The sequence below is a fragment of the Macrosteles quadrilineatus genome, unplaced genomic scaffold, assembly GCF_028750875.1.
Source record: "Macrosteles quadrilineatus isolate MER2022 unplaced genomic scaffold, UCM_ALF_1.0 Scaffold_8__2_contigs__length_117827958, whole genome shotgun sequence".
Classification (NCBI taxonomy): Eukaryota; Metazoa; Arthropoda; class Insecta; order Hemiptera; family Cicadellidae; genus Macrosteles; species Macrosteles quadrilineatus.
In genome coordinates, this window is record NW_026542601.1 from 59,339,288 (window position 1) to 59,365,729 (window position 26,442).

Genomic DNA, 26,442 nt, shown 5'->3' on the forward strand with positions numbered 1-26,442 from the left:
TGGGAAACTGGAAACGGCGACAAGTTGCAGACGATATCCAGTAGGCAGTGGTTGGTGACATGATCTAGGCTGGACTACTGTCAGTTTCAGGTAACGTGTTATCTAACACCAGAGATATTGAGATATTAGTAAATAGACAAAATGTCACTTCGAACAGGATCGTTTTAATTTTATTTCCTTAAAATCTGTTTGATAGACCTGGTACGGGCGCAAAACTGAAGAAATTAATTTGTTAGTTGTTGTGTCGTTTAAACTACATTTCTGAGTAATTACTCACCTAAGTGTGCAATGCACACATTCATAATCGATTAATCTTAAATCTATCTAAATGTCAAATTTAAAAATTAGCAAACGTGTAACGTGTCTCCCGTCCTAAAATTTAGGTGTCATATGAGTGAAATTTAGGTGTTGTACATAATCATCAGATAGCAAAACTTTTTATGATCTTTGGAACGTGTAATGTTCAAACATTAACGCCGGATCACTCTCATAAATACAGGTAAAATAAAATAAAAACTGTTGTTGTTAACGCAGTGGCGGGTCTATGTGGGCTGGGGAAAGGCGGAATTACCCCCTTAAATTATAGAAATAAATAATAAATAATCATAAACCTTACATCTTATTCAACCCCCGTTAATCACTTAACGTGAATGTAAATACCAGTTACTCGCCACACGTCGGGCCTTCTGCTTTGATTTAACGACAACACGACAAAACAGAAAGATAATCTTTTAATCTGTACGGGCTGGCACAACATTGTTGTTATAGATCATTTAACTAGGAATATCCATAGATTTATTGGGTCAAACTAAACAGACTATAGCTTGAGCTATTATAAGGCAATATAGTGTATTTAATGTAATGTAAAATGAGAGACGTACTGTATTATTGATTCAATGTTATTTTTAATTTCTGTCGTCATTTATGATATCCCGAAACCGGAACTAACACCCTAACACCAGTGTAGTGTTGATCATTTAATCATTAATTAAAAATTGAATACATCATTTTCCATCATTAAAGATATTTTATTTATAACAGAAGAAACATTACAAACTTAATCATATGTTCCAAAACTATATTTATGTAGGTACAAGGGTTTTAACGGATTGCGTAGTAAACCAATGACAACTATAATTAATAAATTTTCGTGATTAATAACATTAACGTACATGTAAGTAGCCCATGAAATGAACATATACGACGTTTGGACGTGTGTTGAATCATGGACTCACTAAAAAATACTTTTACACAAAAATGGAAAAATACTATAACCCATTAAAGTTACAAGCCATTAACATTAGCGACGTGAATCGAGCCCCACGCTTACCTTGACCCAAGGTCTGTTGGGAAGACCTTCAACAGTTTATTCATAGTCGCCTTACGGGTGACGATGACGTCCTAGTTTCAGCAGTGCTTAGGTCTATGAGTTAGGGTGTCATACTTCAAGTGCTGACACACTGTTGCAATAGAGGAGGTCGAAGTGGTTTTCATTTTAAAAACTTTAATGCTACATTTATATTTAATTTAGTTTTACTTAAATGAAATAATATTTTTTTAAATGTATTTCGAGCTATCAAGTATTTAATTTGATTTATTTGGATGATCACATAAAGCATCCTATACTCACTGTGGTAAGATACTTTTTCTTTTACTTTTAATTCCAGTAGTCTAAAACCTTTGATTATTAATACAACAACTTCTGTATCCAATAGTCAATGCTAAAACGTTGTATTTAATTAAAACAAAAACTCGATCTATTTATAATAATTATTATTGCCCAATATCTCTCTTCCCCATTCAGCTAGACAAGAAATTATTACAACAGCTGGTTTAAACAAGAGCTTAACAGCTGTTCGCAAGACGTTCTTCTTTTCCTCAAGATGTCATGTCAGGGGGATTGGCTTTAACTTTAACTTTTGTCGTCTGCAATGTCTGCATTTAGTTCAATTCAAGATTCAAGTTCAGTTCAGAAGTTTTCTATGATCATGATCGTGAGCTAATATCAACTGAATAGCAACAAATTTATTTCATGTTGATGAAATTATTTCTGAGAAAAGAGAGAGGTTAATTTGAAAGCATCCGTTTTAAGAAATTGATTTTTCATGGATGGATTGGCTGAAGCACTAGTTGACAGACCAATACTGGGGAGTGATGTTCGTGGGAAACGGTAGACAAAGATTCAGTTTTTTAATATTTTCTATAATAAAAGTTAAAGTGAAAATCTGTAATTTTATAAACTTAATGAGTAGGCTTACTGGGCGATATAATTATCAACAAATTATGTTTTCATGCTGAAAATAATTACACGCTGTAGGGTAGCTAGGCCTAACTTAGTCTTGTAAGTTAAAAGTTATGCTTGTTTATGTCGACCTAGGGTACACTTCCATATCTGTTGGCACAAACAACCTAATGAGTAATATTGATTATTTAATTGTTTAAATCGATATATCGTTTGGTTAGTTAGGTTATGTTAACCTTACCTAAATAGTTAGGTTAGGTTAACCTTACCTAACTAACCAAACGATATATCGAATAATCAATGTATAGATCGATATTTTCATTTGGTTGTTTGTGCCAACAGATAGGGAAGTGTACCGTACCCTCGACCTAGCCAATGAAGTTGTTTTTACATTATTTACAAGCTAGTTAGTAATTTAGGCATGGTTTCATAGTTTAGAAGTTATATTGTACACAAAAGTTTCTCTAAAACAGTGTTGATAACTTTTATATTCAATATTTGTTTAGCCCTAACTTAAGGTTGGACTGGGCTAAGTGTAAATTTTGGTTTGGCCTTAATTGGGCTTAACTTGATCAGGTACGAGGATAGCCTACTGAGGACAAAACCTTGATAACTGACTCCATCGTATTAATCATTTTTTTCAATCTATATTTGGTTTATATCGAAGTTTGGTTATGCCAAGTTAACTAGGCCTAGGCCTGGTATACATATTGATAGTAGGCTATCTTGGCAGCAGCATATATTCTCTATTTGTGCTTGATTATCTAGAGTGGTTTGCCTACTAAGTAATTTAAGAAATCAAGTAACAGACACTTAAAACATCTAAACTTAGCCTATACTTTGCATTCTTTGAAAGCATTATTAGATATGGCATTGTTATTTGGAGAAATGGAGTAGGAATCACAGACGTTTTGAAGGTACAGAAGAAGGCGATAAGGATTGTAACTGGTAGAAGAAAACTAGACAAGCCACCGTTTGTAGAATCTGATATATTAACAGTAATTAGTAGTCTGTACATATATGAAGTGTCTATTTTCGTTAAAAAAAACTAGGTAGAGATAGTGTCCATAACTACGAAACAAGAAATAGGGGTACATTCGATTTAGATAGAGTAACGCTGTCAAGAACTCAGAATTACCTATCGTACCTACTTGGGTCTTAAAGTATTTAATAATTTTCCTGTTGATTTCAGCTCTTTGCCTTTAAATGTATCCTCTAACAAACTGTCAATGTGGTGTAAAATCAATCCAATGTACGATATTTTCATTTTCATTTTTATTTTCCACGGCAATGCCATTTACACAACGATATCTCAGAGTAATAAAACATAATTTTGTTTTATTACTCCGAGACGATATAAATTATTTTTTTATGTTAAATTCATAAGCAATGATCTAGATTTTAAAAATTAGCCTCTATTTAATTTATATATTCTTATTGACAAAATCCATTGCAATTGTGTAATTACTGAACGATGAATAAATTACTATTGTCTATTAAGTTTGGTTAAGTTAACCTGACATATGCTGCTACTTCAGATTCATGTTTGAATATATTTTGCTTAGCTTTTTGGTTGACTATTGTTATTAACACCGAACAATGCATGGTCTTATCTTATCAATCATTGGGCCAGTCCAAGGAGTTGTTTCTCTGGCCAAGAGACAACACTGTAGATTTAGGGGTTGACTCCTGTCTCGGATAGGTCTGCTGCGCAACTCATGAGAACTCCTCACCTGCCTGTCTGTGGCAGAGAGGCCTACCTATAATATTTGGTGGACGGCTTAGGGGAAATTTAATAGGATGAATGGATTCTTAGGCATTTTTCTACTTCTCGCTTATTTGTAACTGTGTCCACCAAAAAAATTGTTGTAAAACATAAGATGAGTAGGCTAGTATGAATATAACAAAAATAGACATTGATAAATCACTGGATTTTCCAAGGGATTTTAAGGGTTAGCTTATGTGCAGGTTTAGGCCTTACGATCGAGCAAAAAGTAAATGATCATTATATGAAAATAAATTACAGTTTAATAGCTTGCTGTAACAATCACAATAAGCTTAAGTAGATTGTATGTGAAAGCTTAGGCCTAAGTGCTTTTAAGTGTTGTGTGTACTGTGAATTTTTTAAACAGTAGGCCTATGTAACATTTTGTGGTACTTCAGTATTAAACGGAGGCCACCTAACCTACAGAAATATTTCGAACCGGATACCAAAAATAACTACATACTTGGAAAGAACACACTTTAATAGATTAACAGGTGAAGTTTAGAATTAATCCGACGCCTGGTTCTGACGTTGTGCAACCCAGAACGCAGAAATGTCGGTAGGCCACATTTTGTCAGCGCGCTGCGGCGGTTATGTTAGGTTGGGTTATCATATGAATCGAACAATACCAGACGAGTTATACTTTCTATTATGATAACCCAACCTAACATAACCGCCGCAGCGCGCTGACAAAATGTGGCCTCCGTTTCAGACACAGTGACAGGCGATGACAGGTAATGGCGCGCGCTCCGGTCAACGACCCTGACCTTGGCCTACTTGGAGGGGATTCTGCGAGTAGACACATGACTCATCTGATAACGCTCGACTCACAACAATACTAGAATAGTTCTACTACAACATCTATAACAATTTAACCCTCTATAAGTGCCGCGGCGCGTTTCGTAATGGTGGCCTCCGTTTAATAGTAATACTGAAGTACCCATTTTGTCTCAAAAGCACCTTAGTGCCACCACACTTTAAACACACGTAAGCTAACTTGTATATTTGGCTATCTTTAAAAAAATTGTTTAAAAGTAAAACAAGTACCGGTAGGCCTATATGTTTTTTTTCATTTCTTAATTTTTGGTGTGTTCAAATTTTTTCTATTGAATTTAGTTTCACTATAGTCTTCTTAAAATTTGTTATATTTACAGTATTTTTAATACAAAAACCACATAATTGTCTTCACTTTGATGTAACAACTGTTTAAACATAGGCCTGTGTACACAATAATGGTTGCAATTTAGCCATATATGATGTTGTATTTTAGGTTAATTAGTCCAACTGAACATCATATTTTCCAGGCGCGGCCACCGATTCTTCAGCGGGACATACCTGCCTCATCATAGAAACATGAATATATTTTTCAAAAGAAGATTCATCAGACGGTAAGATTTAGTCTGTTTTTTCTTATTATATTTTGACTTGCTTTTTAAAAAGAAACTTTAAAACCTTTTGTAAATAGTTTGCATTTAACCAAACCACTATTAGGCTACGGTACTTAGTCTTAACATGAATCCAGCTTAATTTTCCAATGCATTTGAAAGGTTTGGTGTTCTAGTAAATAGTGCAGTTTTAGTAAGTTACGTTGTAGCAGTAATGTTTAAACTGTGTCTTCAATATTTCGTCATCAAAATGCCTGTTTTATTGATATTAATTTTTTATCCCTATCATCAGAGGCGGCTCCAGAGGGCAGGCCAGGTAGGCCCGGGCCTACCCAAAATTTTAGTAGATATTTCAAAATTATAAAGAAATGTAATTAAATGTAAATAAATGGAAAGCATTCAAACTCATTATTTTGCAAATAAAATTTATAATTATCCCCTTTTGCGGGGAAGCCCCACAAACCTCTCGTCCCCCGAACAAACTCCTTCTTGATCCTTGTCAGGCCTACCCAAAGAATTATCCCTGGAGCCACCCCTGCCTATCATTTGATAAATTCAAACCGGGAACTTCTATAAAGGGGTGTTAAATTTACAACTAATTTTTGTCATCATAATACATTCTACATACAGGCCAAACACATGTTTCAGAGTTCAAATGATAAGCTGATCTGTAAGGATAACAAATCTGTGACAAGGAATGTCTAATCTATGAATAACTAACCATGTAAACAAGGCAGTACTTTCCAGAATGTAGCCCAACTGAACAAACTACCAGACACAGTTTTTTGTCATCATCTGACTTACTAGTTATCACTTGAGCTTTGCTACTACTGGGTCTGGGTCACACTTTGCATGACTGGGCCACTTGGCAAGTTGCGTTATCAGCAAATAAACACTCAGCTGGTTCTTATCAGTGGTATTGTATTGGTGATGGTATACCGTCTTTATGTTTTAAAGGTGTTAAGTGTTGAGTACAAAAGATGTCTGTCGCTGGAGCCATTGCGACTGTAGAACTTGCGATTCCATTCACTCTCTTGTACTGTTGGTTTTACCAGTTGTAAGTACTTATTGTATTCTCAGTAGTTAAGAGGCAGGCCATTGTTTTTGGTTTTTAAAGGGAATTTCTACAAAACAGATTATATTTATTTGCATCTTGTAGTGTTTTGTAAATTGCCATGCCAGCTAATTGTTAATAAGGCTCACAATCATAATACATGTAACAGTTATGAAGTCTATATTTTCTAAAACACAAAACTAAACCTAGATGGTGTTATCTATGGGATTCTAATTAGACCTAATGAACTTGGTGACTAATAAAACTTTTGGTCTTAGTCACTAATAAAGCCATAATTATTATTTAATCAATCCTCCGCCAAAGTTCATGGTTTCATGTGTTTTATGATGTCCTTGTTTCATAGTGATTTTTTATGTGTCCACGCCAGTTGGATTTTTTAATGAAGTCAATTTAAATGCTTTTAAGAGAAAGTGGTCCAAACCCCTTAAAGTTTTGCGGATGTGCTGGGGATTGATACCCCTCTCAGACACCAAAGTCCAAGATGCTAACCACTAGGCTAGCTAAACACCCCAAAGTGCAGTACATACCTAGTAATCTTATTTGTGCAAGTAGAGGTATCTAAAGTTGAAGCAAAACATTCATCTGGAAAGTACTGGCTACTGGTTTACTTAGAGTTATATAACATTGAAAGAAAAAACAGTGTATTATTACATTAATTCTGTCAACTAATCAACAGATGTAAATTAGATCTTACATCTTACATCCGGCGTCTTCTCCGCAATCAGCCGATCGGGGAATCATCAATTTTTATCTGTATCAGGGTCTTCTTTCTTCATGAGGCAAGCCGTGAGAAAGTGTGGTCAGACACAAAGTCTGAGATTTTGTAGTAGGGCCTATCAGTAAGGTATTGTTTAAGTTGTATGTTGAAGGTGTGAGTTGGTGGTAGATTTTTTTAGGTCTTGAGGCAAGAGATTGAAGAAAAAGGAGCCTGAATAGGTTGGGGTTTTGTTGAGTTTTTTAAGTCTATGCTGTGGTAGGTTAATGTTGTGTTTGTTGCGAGTGTTGTAGGAGTGTTTCTCTTGTCGTAGGGTTGGGGATCGTTGTCTGGCCAGGATTATGGTTTCAAAGATATAGAGGGAATAGACAGTGAGGATTTTATGCGGGGTAAAAAATGGTTTGCAGTGCTCTGAGGGTTGAAGGCGCAATATTGTTCTCAGTGTCTAATTTTGTCGAACCATAATACGGTCAATGTTCTTCTCTTGGGTGGATCCCCAGGCGACGATTCCATACCACAGATGGGAAGAAAATAGTGTGTGGTAAGCCAGGATTGCAGTATTTTCATCAGTTATTGCTCTAATTCTCCTAATTACGTGGTGAGCCGTGGTTAATTTTTTTGCAGAGATATTCGGTGTGATCTTGCCAATTCAAATTTTGGTCTATAATAACTCCCAAGAATTTGGTTGATGCAGTAACGGGAATCTTCAATCCTTGCCAGTCCTCTTCGGCTCTATTACTGTTGTTTGGCTTAAAACTTATGTGAACGGTTTTTGTGGTGTTTTGAGAAGTGACTTGCAGATAGAGGTAGCCTCGTCCAGGGTTAAATTGACTATGTTGCTATTATTATCATGGTACTTTGTAGGGATTACTATTGTTGTGTCGTCTGCGTAGAGTATGGTTTTCAGATTATGATTCAGTGATTCTGGTAGGCTAATAATATAAATAAAAAAGTACAAGGGACCCAATATTGATCCCTGTGGGACTCCTACCATTGTTTTGTTTTCCTTAAGGATGATTTAACGCTTCCAATTGTGTTGTGGTGCTGTGTGATAATATTTTTATACATATGAACTGTTATTGTTCCTTATTTAATTTATGAGTTTCTTTATTGTCTCACAGCTGTTCTTTGTTTACTATTTACATTTTGTATTTGTATGTTACAAATCTTACTTGACTTCAGAGTTTATTAAAACCTATCCTTAGGTCAATTCATAATGAGTTTTATTTGCACTTCAATTTAATAAACTCTTTTCACAAGTCATGGACAAACTCCTCAAGCCTGACCGATTTGATGTAGAGCCAGAGAGTGATGGTGCAGAAGAACAATGGCTGCATTGGTACCAGACTTTTACTAACTTCTTAGAGGAATGTGACTCTAAAGCAACAAATGAAAAGGTAAAACTACGTTTACTTGTTAATCACATTAGTACATCTGTCTACAAATACATCTCTGGAGCTACAAAATTTGATGACGCTATAGCTATTTTAAAAGAACTCTATATCCGTCCTAAGAATGAGATTTATTCCAGCCATCTTCTAGCAACTCGTTTTCAGAAGTCAGGGGAATCAGTTGACCAATATTTACAAGCTTTGAAAGATTTAAGTAAACCTTGTAATTTTTCCCAAGTTTCTGCTGAACAAAATAAAAATGACTATACTCGTGATGCATTTATCAGAGGTTTGATTTCCCCAGTAATCCGACAAAGACTTCTAGAAAATAAAACATTAACTTTGAATGAGGCTTTTGAGAAAGCTAGAGTTTTGGAATTAGCTCAGTATCAATCAGAATCTTATAACAAGCAACATTCTCAATTAAATTGCATGCAACATTCTACTGCATCAGAACCAGAATCTGTCAAAAGTAACATGTCCTCAAATAATGCAGAGGAAACTTGTTTATCAGCCACTTCCTGGAAATGTTATTTCTGTGGTTCCAGTAAAAAACATACTAGAAGTGAATGTCCTGCTGCAAATCATATTTGTCATTCTTGTGGCAAGAAAGGACATTTCATGAAGGTTTGTAAGTCAGGAAGTAATTCATTACGTCCTACAAAATTTGACTCTAAAAAAACTTTTAACAAAAATCCAGCTACATGTGCAGCTGCACCTAAATCTTTATCTAAATCTACTATTACGATTGAAGTAAATGGGATTAAAACTGATGCCTTAGTTGATACTGGTAGTTCGGAAACATTTATTAGTAAAGCTCTAGTAGAAAAGAGGGGAATAACAATCTTTCCAACCACCGTTAGTGTTGCTATGGCTTCTACTTCTTATCAACCAGTTACAGCTGGCTACAGTCTTGTTGATTTGTCGATTCAAGGTCATATTTACAACAAAACTAAACTCCTTGTTTTAGACGGCTTATGCGCTGATGTTGTCTTAGGACATGACATTTTCAAGGAACACTCAAGCGTTGAAGTCTCATTTGGGGGTAAGAAACCTACGCTAAAGGTGTGCGGACTTACAGCAGCTAAGGTTGCACCCGTCCACTTATTTTCAAACTTAACTCTTGACTGTAGACCTATTGCAGTTAAATCACGACGTTATTCAGAAGAAGATTTGAAATTCATAAAAGAAAAAACTGAACGCTTGTTGAAAGAGGGTATCATTGAACCAAGCACTTCACCTTGGAGAGCACAAGTACTTGTAGTTAAAGGTGAAACAAAAAAGAAGCGAATGTGTATTGATTATTCCCAAACAATAAATCGATTCACTCAACTTGACGCCTACCCGCTTCCCAGAGTTGAAGATGTCGTTAACAAAGTTTCAAAGTTCAGTGTTTTTAGCACTATTGACCTTAAGAGTGCTTACCATCAAATACAAATTGAAAATGAAGAACGAATATATACAGCATTTGAAGCCTGTGGGCGCCTTTACCAATTTTGCAGAATTCCTTTTGGTGTTACGAATGGCGTCTCCTGTTTCCAAAGAGAAATTGATTCGATTATACAAAAAGAAGGACTTGAATGCACTGTAGCTTACCTGGACGATGTAACAGTTGGAGGGAGGAATAAAGATGAACATGATACAAATTTGAAAAAGTTTTTTGATGTAGCCAAGAAGTACAACTTAACTCTGAACATGGAAAAATGCTCTTTTGCACAAGACAAAATCCATCTGTTAGGATATGTAATAACAAGGAACGAAATCCGTCCTGATCCAGACCGTCTTCAGCCGCTATTGAAACTACGACTTCCTCATGATGTCCAATCATTGCGTCGAACCATGGGCATGTTCGCTCACTATTCTGACTTTATCAAGAGTTTTTCAGAGAAGATTCAGCCCCTTTCATCGACTAAAAGTTTTCCATTATCAGAAGAAGCAATTAACTCCTTCAATGAATTGAAAAATGAAATAGTAACTGCAACTAAAGCCCCAATCCAAAATGACATACCATTTACAGTTGAGACCGATGCATCTGAGTTTGCAATCGGCTCAACCTTGTCACAAGCAGGACGTCCAGTAGCTTTTTATTCGAAAACATTATCAAAATCTGAAAAGAACCATTCTTCTGTTGAAAAAGAAGCTCAAGCAATCGTAGAATCTCTTAAGAAGTGGAGACACTATCTTATTGGCCGGCCATTCCTACTCATTACAGACCAAAGATCAGTTTCTTTCATGTTTGACAACAAAAGATTTGGAAAAATAAAGAATGAAAAGATACAACGTTGGCGTTTAGAACTGTCTTGTTTCAAGTATGATATCGTATATCGACCAGGCAAGGAAAATGGAGTTGCAGACACCATGTCACGATTGTGTGGAACGATTTGTGGTCGTCCAAACTTAAATGATATCCACACAAGTCTGTGTCACCCAGGAGTGACAAGATTTTACCACTGGATTAGATCGAAAAACTTACCTTTTTCACTGGAAGAAGTTCGTCGTACTACAGCTCAATGTCGAGTTTGTGCTGAACTCAAGCCTAGGTTTTGTAAATATGAAGGTACGTTAATCAAAGCTACAGCACCTTTTGAGCGACTGAACTTAGACTTTAAAGGACCAATTCCAAGGTGCCACACAAAATAAATACATACTAGAGAACCCGTGCGGCTCAATGAGCCGCATAGTATGAAACGTAACGCCGAGGAAAACGTTATGCTTAAATTTGAGTAATTATAGTTACATTTTAGAGTAGTTTAAACACTTGTTTGAAACTAATTTTAAATAGGTATCTGTATTTGCGTCGTCAAGTTTCACCTACATTATTTCTGCTCTCAGTTTTAACTGATAACTAACTTCTAATGAATGCTGAACGATCTGCTTCAATTCAAGTTAACATGATGCTACAAAATTTTCCAGCATTGAGAATTGAAGAAAATTGTTGCCTTACTGATAACCTGTGTTTGGGTTATTTTATTTCTTTGATTTGAGACATCCCCCTAATAAAACAAATTTTCTCCGTAGAGAATCCTGTAAAGTGGGGTGATACAGTATCAACAAATTCATGTGCTCCATTTTTAACCCTCAAACTCCGGGGTTTGATATTATAATAAATGTAATAATAAAGGGTTTGATAAAGGTATTATTATTGTTTGTACTAATTTTTTTTTAGATCTGTCAGTTATGGTTAACCATTCATTCAGACCGAGGAACGTCATTAATGTCAGACGAATTAAAGTCTTTCTTACAAACTCATGGTGTTGCGTCAAGCCACTCTTCTGCTTATAATCCTAGAGGGAATGGCCAAGTAAACAGTCCATTTGTGTTTTTCCTCAATAAAGTAGAGCGAGTAATACAAAAGTTTACAATAAAAACATAAGGTCCGCCAAGATTTGATATAATCTAACTAATTTAACTTATCATAGTCAAGGTATTATTATTGTTTGTACTAATTTTTTTTTAGATCTGTCAGTTATGGTTAACCATTCATTCAGACCGAGGAACGTCATTAATGTCAGACGAATTAAAGTCTTTCTTACAAACTCATGGTGTTGCGTCAAGCCACTCTTCTGCTTATAATCCTAGAGGGAATGGCCAAGTAGAGAGATTCAATGGCACTATATGGAAGACTGTTATGCTTGCTCTCAGAACCCAAGACCTACCCGTAAAGTATTGGGAATCAGTTCTTCCTGAAGCACTTCACTCAATAAGATCATTATTATGTACATCAACCAATACAACACCTCATGAACTGATGTTTAAGCACCCCAGAAGATCGTATTATGGAGGTTCAGTTCCTAGCTGGCTGTCACAACCCGGCCCAGTGCTGTTGAGAAAGCACAACAGATCCAGCAAGTATGACTCACTTGTAGAAGAGGTAGAACTTATTCAAGCAAATCCAGGTTATGCTCATGTGAAACTCCCAAATGGGCAAGAGAAGACAGTATCCATAAGAGATCTGGCCCCAGCACCTGGACAATCATCTTTAGAAACAGACTACCAATTGCCAGAAACAGATGGAAATGAACAAGCTATTCAAGAACCGGAGGTTTCATTTGATCAAGAACAAGACGAAAATGATTCTAGTGGGACATTAAGTGACACAAATGTACCAGTTGAACATGCAAACAGTTCTTGCAAAGACTCAAGTTCAGTGCCTTCCAAAACCCATTCACAGCGTATACGGCAAAGACCTAACTATCTAAAAGACTACGTCTCGTTTTGGGGTGGGAAGAATGTGATAATATTTTTATACATATGAACTGTTATTGTTCCTTATTTAATTTATGAGTTTCTTTATTGTCTCACAGCTGTTCTTTGTTTACTATTTACATTTTGTATTTGTATGTTACAAATCTTACTTGACTTCAGAGTTTATTAAAACCTATCCTTAGGTAAATTCATAATGAGTTTTATTTGCACTTCATGCTGATAGCCTAATTCGACAAATTGTTGCCTGTCATCAAGGCAATTTTTAATCCAATTAAGAGCTAGGTCCGTGATATTGAACTGGCCAAGTTTTCGAAGAAAAATTTCCGAGCTTAAATTATCGAAGGCTTTTTGAAGGTCCAAAAAAGGGCTGATGCGCTACACTTGTTTTCCCACAAACCATTTATGGAGAATCTTCCCTGTAACATCATCAAATCTCGCAGAGTTTTTAGGCCTAATACTACTACATAGTTTATCCAATTCCTGTTCAGATATGCAGTTGAAAGAAGACAACGCTGGCACTCTCCTGTCAGGCTCCATCCGCTTGATGTCACTATCTGGTTGGTTGGTATGATCCAGGGTAGGCTTAAAGTTGTTGTAGTTTATTAAAAATATTGCTCACGTGATAAGGGTCATGTATTTATTAGTTTGCCATGTTGGATTAGGCTAATGTGATTTTGTTGAGTACTGTAGTGCTCTTCTTCCTCTCATTATTTACTATATTCCATATAGCTTTGGTTCTGTTGTCAGCCTGAGCTATTTTTACCGCAGTGTGGTGTCTTCGTGTACTATTGACTTGCTGGTCATAAGCCCTCTTTATGTCATGGAAACCTTCCTTGTCATCCTCCGCACCAGTGAGCAGATAATTGTTGTGGGCAACTTGCAGAGCTGCCTTTTGTTCCAAGATGTCCTTGTCCCAAAAAATGTTCTTGTTTGTTGTTGACACCCTCTTCGGTTCCCTAGGCATAATGTGGTCCATGTTTAGTCGAAGAATCTTTAGAAAGTTGTTATACTTTTCATCTACAGACCTTGATGTGTGAACAGGTTCCCAGTCGACTGTACTTAGTTTTTCCCTTAACTCCTTCAATTTAGCCTTGGAAAAAATTTCTTGAGTTTTTATAGGTAGCTCGCTGGTGTTTATTCTTATTTTTCACTTTACAGATTAAGTAGTGGTGATCCGATAAACTGGTAAGGTGTGCTTGTACAGAGATTTCATCTGGTTATATGTTGGTGTAACAGCCGTCAATACTAGAGAGAGATGTTGGAGTTTTTCTCATCACAGGAATATCATATACGTAACATCCATATTCAGCCAACAGGCATAAGAGATTTTTTACACCCCGATTTTCAGGCTTCAAAATGTCAAAATTGGCATCGCCTAGGACCAGGCAGTAGTTATTTTTCGTGGTGTAACTCTGTAAGACGTGTCCCAGTTTTGTTAGAAAATCCTCTTCAGTAGTACTATTGGGTGATCTGTATGTACCAATCAGTATGATATTATAGAATTTGTATTTTAATTTGATTGCAACAGTCTCAAAGGTTTGCTCTTCTGCCATACATGTTCCTGAAGTTTAATTTCTTCTGTGCCAATAGGGAGATTGTTTTTTTTTTTTTTTAGGTAAAGTGCAACACCACCCCACATGTGATTGATTCTACAGAATTGTGATGCCAGCACATATCCTTCAATATTAGTGACGGCGAGCTCTTCACTCTTTAGACCATGTTCCGACAGGATCAAGATATCAGGCCTAATTTTGACAACCTCTATTAGCAATCCGTCAATTTTTTTTTTGTAGCCCTCGCTGTATGTTGAGATAGAAGATAGTTAATGGTTTATTGAAATTACTATTGTACTGTGTGTTGAAAAGTTGTCGGGTATGCTGGTTGTCAGGCCGGTGGGGGGTGAGTTTTGGCTTGTTTGCTATGTCGTCTGCGGAGAAGTCGGTGACTTGGAGCACAGAAAACGTACTACTAAAACCCAGAATGCCAACCACATGGTAAAAAGCATTAAGCGGTTTGAGAGAGCTTTGCCTGTCAATCGGTAGGCAGCGCCACCAGCGTTGCTATGCTATTGCATGGCAACGCTGGTGGCGCTGCCTACGGATTGACAGGCAAAGCTCTCTCAAACCGCTTAATGCTTTTTACCATGCGGTTGGCATTCTGGGTTATAGTAGTACGTTTTCTGTGCTTGGAGTTTGGGGGCTCATGAATGTCATCGTGGCTCTCATCTACGTCCCCTGCAGCAGGACGGATTATGTCAATGATGCTTTTGGTCAGGATCTCCGCCCCTTCGCTGTTCAGATGGACTCCGTCCCACTTCAGATGTTCCTCTCCTATTAGGCTTGTGTTGTCAATACAATTTATTTTCAGCTGCGCATACATGAATCATAGTACATTGTTGGTTTCCTCTATAAATCTACGGTAACTGTCATATCTATATGGTATTAACATTACGTACCAGTCCTCGGGTGGAGTTTCTTGTATGCCTCAATCTCAATAGTCGGCCAGAGTGGACGCATTGCATGGTTCGGGGTTCTTGCTGATGACATGTTGTTGGAACCTATGTTAACAATAACCTCTTAGAAGTGTCCGTTGCTCAGAGAGGAATCTACTAAAATCCTGTATTCTACCTCCGGGGATTACCTTCACATTTGCCTTGTGCTCTGACTTACTGATAATTCTAGAGGTATCAGACAGTAATGAGTCGCCTATGATTAGAGGAAGTCTATGAATTTCCTTCTCAGGGGTAACAGAGTCAGATTTACGAACCATGGTGTTTTGCTTCAGTTTATTGCTAAAGGAGAAGTTATTACTTACGGATTTAGATGAACTACCCCTAACCTCGTTCCTATTTACATTGTTTTTGGTAGGCAGAGTGTTTTGGGCTTTATTCTCGGCAGTAATATTAGTATTTACATGATAACTCTTTGCTTCAGTTACTTTATTGCTGATTCCAATTGTTGGTTTTGGTCCTACCTGCTTATTGTCATTAGCTTTATTACAGATTGCATGTTCTAGTTTAAATATAACTTCAGTCTATTTTTGCAATTATTTCAGAGAACCTAATATTTTATGTTTTAAGGTTGTCTATTTCACCCTTTAGATCAGTTATATCATCAAGTAGAATCTTTTATGTACCGCAGATAGCGCCTTGCATTTACGACAGACCCATGTGACTCATGAAACTGAAAACTTTCAATAAGTATGAAATTTCATTTCATTTATTTCATTTCATTTCATTTCACTAGTGTGTCGTTTTCGTCCCTTAGGATACTATACTGCTCATCACAAACATTAACACAGCCTATATGGTACCAATTTACGTCACTACAGTTGCAGGCTACTGCTTTGTCGTCATCATTAATACTAATGTTACAAACTATACATGGATAAGTAGACCTATTATGCATAGTTTCTTTCGGGGGAGGGTCAGTCTCTTGTTTACTCTTTGTCCTATTTCTTCTTGTTTGAGGCATTTTTATTTTTTATTTATTTATTTTTTGTGGGATTGGGAAAAGAGGAGAGGGGTCTTTGGCGTGTGGTAGGCCCAAAGGTGTTAGGAGGGCTGAATTATATGTCCTAATTTCCCTGTATTGAGTCAGAGTGAGAGGTAATGTTTGTTCTTTATTAGTAAGTATATTGTATGACTAGACTGGTTTTGTTTGTGATTAATCCCCAAAAGAGGTAATTTCTTTTATTGAATTGTAAACACAGTTTGGTTTATTAAAGAGTTACAGTTAAGAGTACAGTTAGAGTTAAAGAGTACAGTTTGGTTTAACCAGTTAGTTTATAAAAGAGTCTTTATAATCATGCTTAGAAATGGACAACAGATATTTGTATAAAATGTAAAGAAGAAAATGGCTTATGTTAGATTTTGTGTTTTGATAGGATTTTGTGTTTTCATAGTATGTTTTATTGATGTTTTAATGAATTCAAGTAAAATATTGTACTGTTATTAGTTTAAAATGTATCACGGATTTTGAAGTCACAAAGTGACGCTGGCTGCTAGTTTTTTATTATGAGTTTTTAGACACTTTTTTGCAATTATTCTAAGGATTAAACTAAAATTACATGAATCTTAATGTGTAATTTTGGTTTGGTTTGTTTACAGAATATGCTTCGGGACGTTCATATTCGCCCTGGTTTGTTTCCTCTTCGTCTTCGTAGTCGTCCCTTTTATATTTCGTTATTCTTATGACATGCAGCGTGGGCTGCTGTTTCTCACATTTGGTATGTTGCATATTATAAAATCAATCATACCTGACTTAAATGTTATTATTCCCTTGAAACAGTAGTTGAATCAAAATTATACAAATCTTAATGTCTGACCCAACTGATAAAGTAGGCATAACCTTCTTTTGAAGCAATAGGCAATTCAATTGATTTAGGACTGTGGTAGTTTGATAGAATGTTAAAAGTTTAAATAGAAACAGAAAGATGATCAGTCTTGTGGAGAGTTTTAAACTATGAAAAACAAAGTAAGTCAGTCACTACTGCTTATTCTGAAGAATTTGTTAGTCTAGACAAGTAAGGTAAGATTTTACTCCTTTGAATTTCTCTCTGATAAGGGAGATATTGTGATTATTCATATTACATTATTGTAGTTAGTGCTCGTCTTCAAATCTGAAGGTTATGGTTCAATTCCAAGCTCTAGGCTATGAAATAATTATTCTATCTAACAAAAGATCAACGTTAAATAATCACAAGACCAAGGTTGTGGGCCGTTTCCGCAGGGGGAAAAAACTTAAAAAATGCCACAGGGGTTAGAGTAAACGATATGAACAACAATATTAACGCTATAACAATTCAAATCAAAGTTTTATTTTTGCTTACAATTTTAGAGGATTTACATGTGCCTGTAATGTTTCAGTAAGGGTGCCCAATGTAGACTACAACAAGCCTTCAAACCTAGGATTGGTTGGGGCAAGAAACTTACAGCTCAAGACAAAAGATGGTCTTAAAATTGGCGTATGGTGAGTAAATGTTTTTCTTAGGGTTTAGTTTACTATCATTTGACTGATTTTTACAGTTGCATATAACCAGAGTTTGTACTGTTAATTTCACATAATACAGGAAGCTAGCATGCTCAAATTAATGTAATTTACTAGTAAGGAAGAACTAACCACATATTTTATTCCATCAATTTTCTTGAATACCTAAAAATTCAATTCTAACTAGGCCTAATCGATTTTATGATCTTAAGTGAAAGTCATCTTAGACTCAGCTCAACAATGGTAATCACTGGAGACTCACGATTGAACGCTCGATGTTGAAATGTATTTTACCTACGACCGTTTTTTAAAGTAGCCATTTCAGTCCAGTTCTTAGAATTGAAAAGTTTCACTTTACAGCTGTTTACTTTCATATCCGCATAGTTTCATTTCATATCCGAATAGTTTTCTCATATCCACACAGGTAACGGACCAATGAGGTTCAAGTATTGAGAGAAAAGAATTAAAATTGTAATGCTTCGAACGTCAACTAATCAGCTGATCAGCTGATCAGTTGACCAATTTAATTGTTGATCCGACTTGTTCATGTTGATACTCGCGTATTCTTAATTAAGTTGGTGGAAGTCCAAAAATAAATGAAATATTTGCCGAATTGTACCTGATACAATATTATTTATGGTAAGAATGCTGCTAGCAATGTAATATTTAACGAAGTTTAACAAACACGTAATTACAGGAAATCAGCTGATTATACAACAAGTCGTTGCATCACTTTCAGTGGCAATGACAATACACGAAAACACAACCTCTCTAAAAAGTTATCATTAGTGATTGTTAGTAATTAAATCCAGATTGATAGTAATTAAAAAACGGTCGTAGGTAAAGTAGTGTACGCAACTCGCGTTAATAGTCTTTACGACACTCGTAGAAGTTTTTAAGGCACTCGCCAAGGCTCGTGCCTTAAATTTTCTACTCGTGTCGTAAAGACTCACTTAACGCAATCGTTGCGTAAACTACTATTATGAAACTCCATGTGATAGTAGCAACTGGGTATTTAGCAATTCAAAAGTGTAACTAAATTTTAACTGCTGTTATTAGCACAGTGACTTTTTTAAACCTAATTTTACTAATCTGAATTCAGGATTAAGATTCTGAATTGTATCTCATAATTAAAATACCCGCGCCGCAGCAAACTTGCAGACTAAAATTCCAAACTTAACAAATTGATCAAATAAAAAAACTGTCATATCTGGTGTTTGTAGGCATACGTTGCCTGTGAAGCATCAGTTAGTAGCAGCAGCTGGCCAATGGCTGACTGGCAAAGACCCGAGTGATCAGTACAATGATTGGTTGAGGACTGAGACTACGATTATCTACTGTCACGGCAATGCTGGGACTAGAGCTTCAGACCACAGAGTTCGACTCTACCAGATACTCAACCAGATGAACTATCATGTCATTGCCTTCGACTATAGAGGTAAACATGTTTGTTGTTTAAGTGCTTGTGAGGATGTTGGTAGCTCAGTTGAGTTTAAGATATTGACCATCCCAAGTAAAGTAAAATAAAGTAAAGATAGTGGATTTTAGATTTTATATTTATAAATTAATATATTAAGGCTACTGACAGTCTTCACAATCTTGATAAGTTATAGCGCTACAGTTATTTCGGAGATCACTCCATTGTCGTGTCATAGTCGTATTACAATAAACTAAATCAATATTTAAATTTTATACGGCATTTCTTCATTTTTCACTTTGCCAAAGTTTAATAAATAGTACATAACACAAAACACAAACAGGACACAAAAACATGAAAGGAAGTGCATGGCTACAAAACTGACGACCAGCTGACCTAGCTTTATCACTGCAAGACTGGTGGACGACTGGAACAGCTGATAATACGTGTACCAACTAAGCTGCTCAATTATACCTTTTCCTGTTTGATTTGTATTACTTTCTCAAAAATTGGATTGTTGTGTAGATGTGGAAATGTTCAATACAATTAAGTTTGCTGCCAATGTGGACTATTTCTAAATTATTTATTTCAGAACAGACATGGCAATATTGTTCAATATGTTCCGGATAATTTGAGACAGTATTGGGTTTCTTTATAGCGTTTATGTGTTTTTTATATCTGGTCCTACAAAATCTACCAGTCTGTCCTATGTAGTCCAATCCATCCAATATTAGTCCAATCACATTCTCCACACTTGAGCCTATATTCAGGCTTAGGCCTATCTAATATGAGTCTAGTATTCCTTTGTCGTGGAGCTGACAACTTACTATTGCTAGTTCTGTATGCAATTGAATAGTTTTGCCTTCTAAAAGGTCGAGTTGCTAGACGTTGGTTGAGATTACTGAACTCTAATGTCATAGATTTTATTTATATTTATAAATATCTAACTTACACACAATCAGCCACACTGATAAATCCTAGGTAATCTACTCAGTGAGTGAATGGCTTTAGAAGACAAAGACTATTTTGACTTAAGCATTTTAGCTGTAATACTTGTTGAGACTGATTGATAAATACTTACACTGACACATTTTCAATCGTGCATGTCATTGCACTCTTCTAGAGCCTGAAGCAAACAATGAACTCAACTAGGACAATGTTGTGTACAGGCTATGCAGACTCCACCAGAGTACCCACGGGGGAGGAAGGTGTTGTGGAAGATGCCAAGACAGTCATATCATGGGTGTTGGACAGAGCTACGTCAGGCCAGGTCTTTGTGTGGGGGCACTCCCTGGGCACTGCGTAAGTGTTAGCTTAAATCAAAATCAAATCAAATCAAACTTTATTGTCACAAAAACGTTGATACATAGCATAGCTATAGCTGGTACTAACACAATATCAGCAGATTTTTCTAATTCATTGCCCTACCTGGATTGTCCTGCCTTGGTCCTCCTGATGTATTTTGATATTTGTATGGGCCCATCTGATAAGAATCCATGGGCCCTCACTCAGTTCGCCCTAAACCAAATTTTTATGAAATACAACTACCCATATCTCAACCACCTGTTGTAATTTATCCTCTATTCTCCAGCCATTGCCAATCCAGGAATTTTGAGTCTCAATTATGAATTTTTTTAATCCAGTCTCCAATGCATAATTTCCCTTAACTATGAGACATTGATATAAATTTGACCGTGGTTATATTGTGATCATCTGCAATCTTTTTCTTGATTCTGACAATATTGCTACCAAATTTTGAAGCTTTAACAGCTAAATATATAGAGTCCATTAAGTTTACTGCCTAGAATAAAATGTTGCAAATAAACAGCTACGATATTATTGAACCCACCTGATTTTGAATTCACATCTTGACACACATCTTCACACCTTGAGATTTAGTGGATATATCTTTAGTATTATGTAGTTGGTTAGTTCTTCTGTTTCTCAATCATTTGTCAACATTACTCTTTAGTGGGTCAACATTGGTCTCATTTTAGAGTTTTATCATTAAATTTGTATATAATTATTGTTATATACCGGTACTTAAGATAGTTAATATGGCTGATTTTATCAAAAGCATAATGTATTGAATTGTTCTTTGTAATATTTAGAAATAAATTTAATACTGTACTGTGATACTCTAGTAGTTTGATTAGATGATCTAGTGGTAGGGCATGTAGGGCTTTGGTCCCCGCCCGAGGTCTAGGGATCTAGTTCCGTCATTTACTAATTACATTTAGGTGTGTGGTGATGTTGCTAGCTGCTACCTTCTAGACCTAGCCTGAAGTAATGTGTAAACTTGTTGTGAGTTAGAGTCTATCGTTCTGGGATGTGAAGGTGGGATATAAAAGAGGTCTATATTTGAAACAAATTTGTAACCCTGAAAACTGTGGTTGATTTTAGAATCTATCACACTGAACTAATTTTACAGCAACTGTGTGAAATAGCTTAAGCAGATTGGCTAAAATGTTTATGGTGTTTTCAATGGTATTTGTATGCTCTAGGATTGCTTCACACGCTCTAGCAGAACTAGAGGCTGAAGGTAGACAAGTGCCAGGACTGATACTAGAGGCACCTTTCAACAACCTGTCTGACGAGATCAGAGAATACCCTATATGTCAGGTAAAATCAATGTGATTATCCTGTTTAGTGTATTTGTGTAACGTTAACTTTCCAATTATAAGTTCTTGTCATTTTTATTTCAATAAGGATATCCTTAGTGTTGACTTCCCTCATCGGTTTATATGTGAATGGGTTGTGGTGATTGGTCAAAGCTGTAGGCTGTACTTGCCTTATTAATTCAATTGTAACCTCACACTATTATATGTGTCTCTGCTCTTTAAATGCTTTGTAAATTGGTGAAATCACCTCTGAGGTTTTGTCAAATTTTACTGTTTACCGTTTCCAATATCTACTTTTTCCCTAATTTTAGTATAGATCTATGTCTAGGTTGGTTAAAACTTTTTTCACCATTAATCTGCAATTTAGATTAGATGTTGAAAGAAACTAACGTAAAATGAAAAAATGTAGTGTATTACTGTTCAAAAACACAGGTAAAGTACATCACCTGTGTGTGATCAGTAGATCTCCTCATACCTGTTCTCAACTGTACTGTCTCCTCACATTGCCCTGCCTACATCCAACTCTCTTGCTGTGATTACGTTTGCCTTGAAATCATGTAAGGTTTTCCTTGAAAGTGTGGGTAGGCCGTAAATAGACTAATGAGATGTGGCAACCCTGCATAGTTGACAACAGCCATCAGCCATGACAGCAGCCATCTTGTAATTTATAAACTCTCTCTACATTTGACAAAATCCCTTAGGGGACGAAATATTATGTGCAAAATGTTTTTTTACTTGTTCTATGGCCTACCCAGACTTTCAAGGTAAGCTAGCTGCTATCCTCCTTTTTCTACAATTTGAAATCATGTAAGTTATAAATAGAGTCACTAGTGTTTCATTAGAAGCCCAAGTTTGTAAGCTGTCAGTAAATTGTAAATTCTCTTGACTCTGTGATAGAGGGGATATAATAAGCTGTCTTAGTCTTAGCTGCATTGCTAAATACCAATAAATATCTCCTTCTCTCTCAAGTTGTTCACATGGCTGCCCTGGTTCGACTTCTTCTTCGTAGATCCAGTGTTTGACAACAGACTGAGGTTCCAGAGTGATGTGAACCTGCGGAATGTCTCTGCACCAATATTGTTTCTCCACGCTGAAGATGACATGGTGGTTCCTTACAAGCTCGGAAAGAAGGTAAGTTACACCTTTAAAGCTCATTAAAATATGCATCTTTGACAAATATTGGCTAAAACTTATCTCTTCAGACAATCCTTAACAAGTACAGTTTCACTAGGCTACTTATGTTTTGGCGGTTATAACATCATTTATAAAATCAGGGATTATCGGACAAAATTTAATAGGCCACCTGTATTTTACCAACAAATTTCAATAATTATGGTGTTGTTTGGTAAAGTTAAACCTGAAGTTTCTGTCAACATTTAAAACATTGTTGAAAAATAAAGGTTTCATTAATATGCATTTCCTTAAAACTCTTCACTTGTCCATGAGATGAATAATAGCAAAAAATTATTTATCTGCCAGAAGTACTCTAACAACATACAAGAGATGTAAGTGGAGACAATTTATCAGATTTTGCTTTCAATTGACCAGTAACCTTGAGGTATCTTTTTCCAGAGCATGCAAGACATTACACTTACGTTGATTTGAAATTAGAATTATGCTTTATTCTAATCAACCGGCATGTTATTTGTTGCACTTGAAATTCTACTATCCTTAAAGCAATATAGATGTATCGTTGAAATGGGGATACAGGCATAGGCTTACCCAGTTAGTGGCAAGTGGGATGCACAATAAGCTTCGGTTGACGTGCTTGGACCATGAGTCCACCCTCTTACAATCAATCAATCAATCAATCGTTGAAATGAAAGTTAATATTTTGCAAGCTACTGTCATCTTATTAACTGTATTTGATTGCAATATTCATCTTTATATTTCAGTTGTACAACGCCGTAATGGGATACCGCAAAGATGACAAGACTGTTACAGAATTTGTTACATTCGAGTACAAAATGGGACACGGACACAAATTCATCTATAGAGACAAGAGATTACCTTCCATTCTCAGGTAAAGATTGTCATTGAAGTCTGTAATTGTTTGTGATTGCACTCATTAAGTAATTACTGGTTAAGTAACTGTAGATGACTAACAACTTGGTGGTTTTAAAAATCTAGACTGTGTTTATAGAATCTCCTGTGACTCCAAATTCATTCACATTCAATATTCTTCACAAATGAAAATGTTACATACCTGTTGTATTGTCAGTGATCCGGTTTTTGTCTCATGACCAAGGTTTCGAACCTGATGGTTAATTTTTGAGCTAATCGACTACCGGTAGGTGGAAATGTCCTCTTTTGTTATAAGATTTGATATACCTATGAACAAACACAGAAATATTTACCAAAAACTTTGTCAAATTGTAATACTGATACGAAGGTGAAAACAGGGTGTAGCCGGCAGAAGATTAGCCTTGACTCACCTGATCTAGAGACTGACAAATGGTTAAATTAAATATAATTTAATTTTAACCTGTTTTTAGTTTTTAATATACTTTTCTCTCCTCTTTATGATCATAAACTACTAGGGAATAGTTAAAAAAAAAAAACACCATCGTAGTGTTGTAAGTTTCTTAACATGGAATGTTTAATCAAATCACATTTGGCTTACACACGTTGCTTTTCAATTTCGCTCTGTTTTAGGGTATCTCTCCACCCTTTTTTCATTTTTTGTATTTATGACGTTTTACATCATTATATCCATCGGCAAACTAACCGGTATGCAAGATATTGGTAAAGTTAGGCAATGGTGTGATATAAAGTTCAGAAAAACCATTGCTCTACAACTATCAATCTTGATATAGTAAAAGGCAACAAAAACAAGTACAAACATACACACGTGGAGATACAAGTACAGTACATACATACAATAATTCTAGAACATATTTCAATTGTGACATGATTTGAGCGAGGTTTAATAAATGCAAAACCATTTATACCTTATAAGACTCATTTTCTGAATTACAGGGAAAGTAATTATATCTAATATTCTGTTTTATTTTTATTTTCAGAAAGTTTATCGACACAAATCAGCAAAGAAATCAAACAAAGGTTCGATGAAGACACGTAGCATAGTTTAGTTTTAAGATCTTGTACAGAGCTCTCTTTACAACTGTAGGCAGCTGTTTTGGTGTTTCACCAATTTTTTGTTTGTGCAGTATTTTTTTACGATTGTATGTATTTTTAAATAAAACTGTGTGCGGACAACAGTCTTGTTTTCTAACTGCCTCCTGTAGTACCTCTGCCTCTGTTCATAATTACAGTTTTGTAGGCAAAGCAAACACAGGTGCTGGATGTGTCATAGTGAGAGTAAGTCATCAGTGTTGGTTTTGAGGTATGTAATTTATATGATAAGCTAATATTGTTTAGAATAAGTTTTTGTAAAAATGTATTGAAAATCAGTTTAACTTGTGTCATAAATCATTGGTAAATTATTTTACAATTTGTATTTGAGCAGTTGGTATCTTAGACAAAATAAATTATATGCCATTAACCTCAAAATCTAATTATGTATCCAAATAATTATTTGTCAAAAGTTGCCCTAAATTTGAACAACAGTTAAGGTTCATATCAAAAGTTCACAGGTTATCATTGTGTTTAGACAAGCCGATTAAGTACATTCACTTTCCCAAACTCTCAGATTTCATTATGTCATAGTAAACTAAACAACATCTTTAATTTGATATGTGACTAATATAATACTCAAGCCATAGTTTTTTCCAAGTTAAATGTAGAGGCTTGTCAAAATTAATCACATACCTAAACAAAACCCATGATTATTGCCCATTAAATATAACAGTAGCTAAGTAGTAGGTAAGTATTACTTTTTGGGGAAGTTTTAAATGAAACCATTGAATATATATACCTTGAAACTAAAACTGATTTACAATCCATGCGAGTATTGATACAGGTTTAATTTTTAAAAATATTGACATATAAAGACCAAAGTTTCTCAATCGTCATTTGTTCTTGGAGTAGCACCTCAAGATATGCAATGAAAATAACTTTAATGGAAAAAATAACTATTAAATAAAATCATTACAAATTAAATTATATTTATTTGCTAAGAACGGTTTAGTTGAAACATACAAGGGTTTGTAATTGGAAGTAATCTTTGTTGGTAGTGATTATGAAATGTTTGTGAGAAAAAATCACAAACTTTGCAACAACTTTTAAACCGTAATTTTTACACTAATAGGGGTTATACAATTTCAAAGTGTGAAAAGGACTATAACGTACACACAATTTGAATCAGAATTGGTAAAAAGGATTTTTGAAGATCAAATTTTTCAGTGAATTAATAGGTTTTTATGGGAAAAAATCATAAAAGTTACAATAACTTTCGAACCAAAATGTGTACAGCAATGGGGTTCATAAAAAAGTATTAAAGTTATACCATCTTGTTCAGAGCCAAAAGGAATATAACATACTAAATTTTAACCAAAATCGTACTTGCCAATTTTGAGAGATTTTTTTTGTTATTTTGTGCCAGATTTTTTTTGTTACTTTGTGGGTTTTATATGAATATCACCATTTAAAAATCATATTTTAAAATAAACGGTATCAGCAATCTGACACGTATACTTTCTCCCTTAAGCTTGTCAACAACCTTTATGGGTAAGTGG

General features: G+C 35.5%; 1 protein-coding gene across 5 annotated transcripts; it reads left to right on the plus strand.

Moving 5' to 3' along the window:
• LOC128999276 (lysophosphatidylserine lipase ABHD12-like) lies at positions 1–25,026 on the plus strand. 5 transcript variants are annotated; one of them, XM_054425678.1, is made up of 10 exons: positions 1–90; positions 5,312–5,395; positions 16,888–17,006; positions 17,647–17,749; positions 18,991–19,205; positions 20,354–20,486; positions 21,689–21,806; positions 22,775–22,936; positions 23,701–23,828; positions 24,829–25,026. In XM_054425678.1, the coding sequence occupies exons 2-10, from the start codon at positions 5,361–5,363 to the stop codon at positions 24,875–24,877; spliced, it is 1,062 nt and encodes a 353-aa protein (XP_054281653.1). In that variant the 5' UTR covers positions 1–90; positions 5,312–5,360; the 3' UTR covers positions 24,878–25,026. The 5 variants fall into 5 exon arrangements, with proteins under 5 accessions (XP_054281653.1, XP_054281654.1, XP_054281650.1 ...); XM_054425679.1 differs by lacking the exon at positions 1–90 and adding an exon at positions 1,456–1,634; XM_054425675.1 differs by lacking the exon at positions 1–90 and adding an exon at positions 1,963–2,170.
• The last annotated feature ends 1,416 nt before the right edge of the window (positions 25,027–26,442 follow it).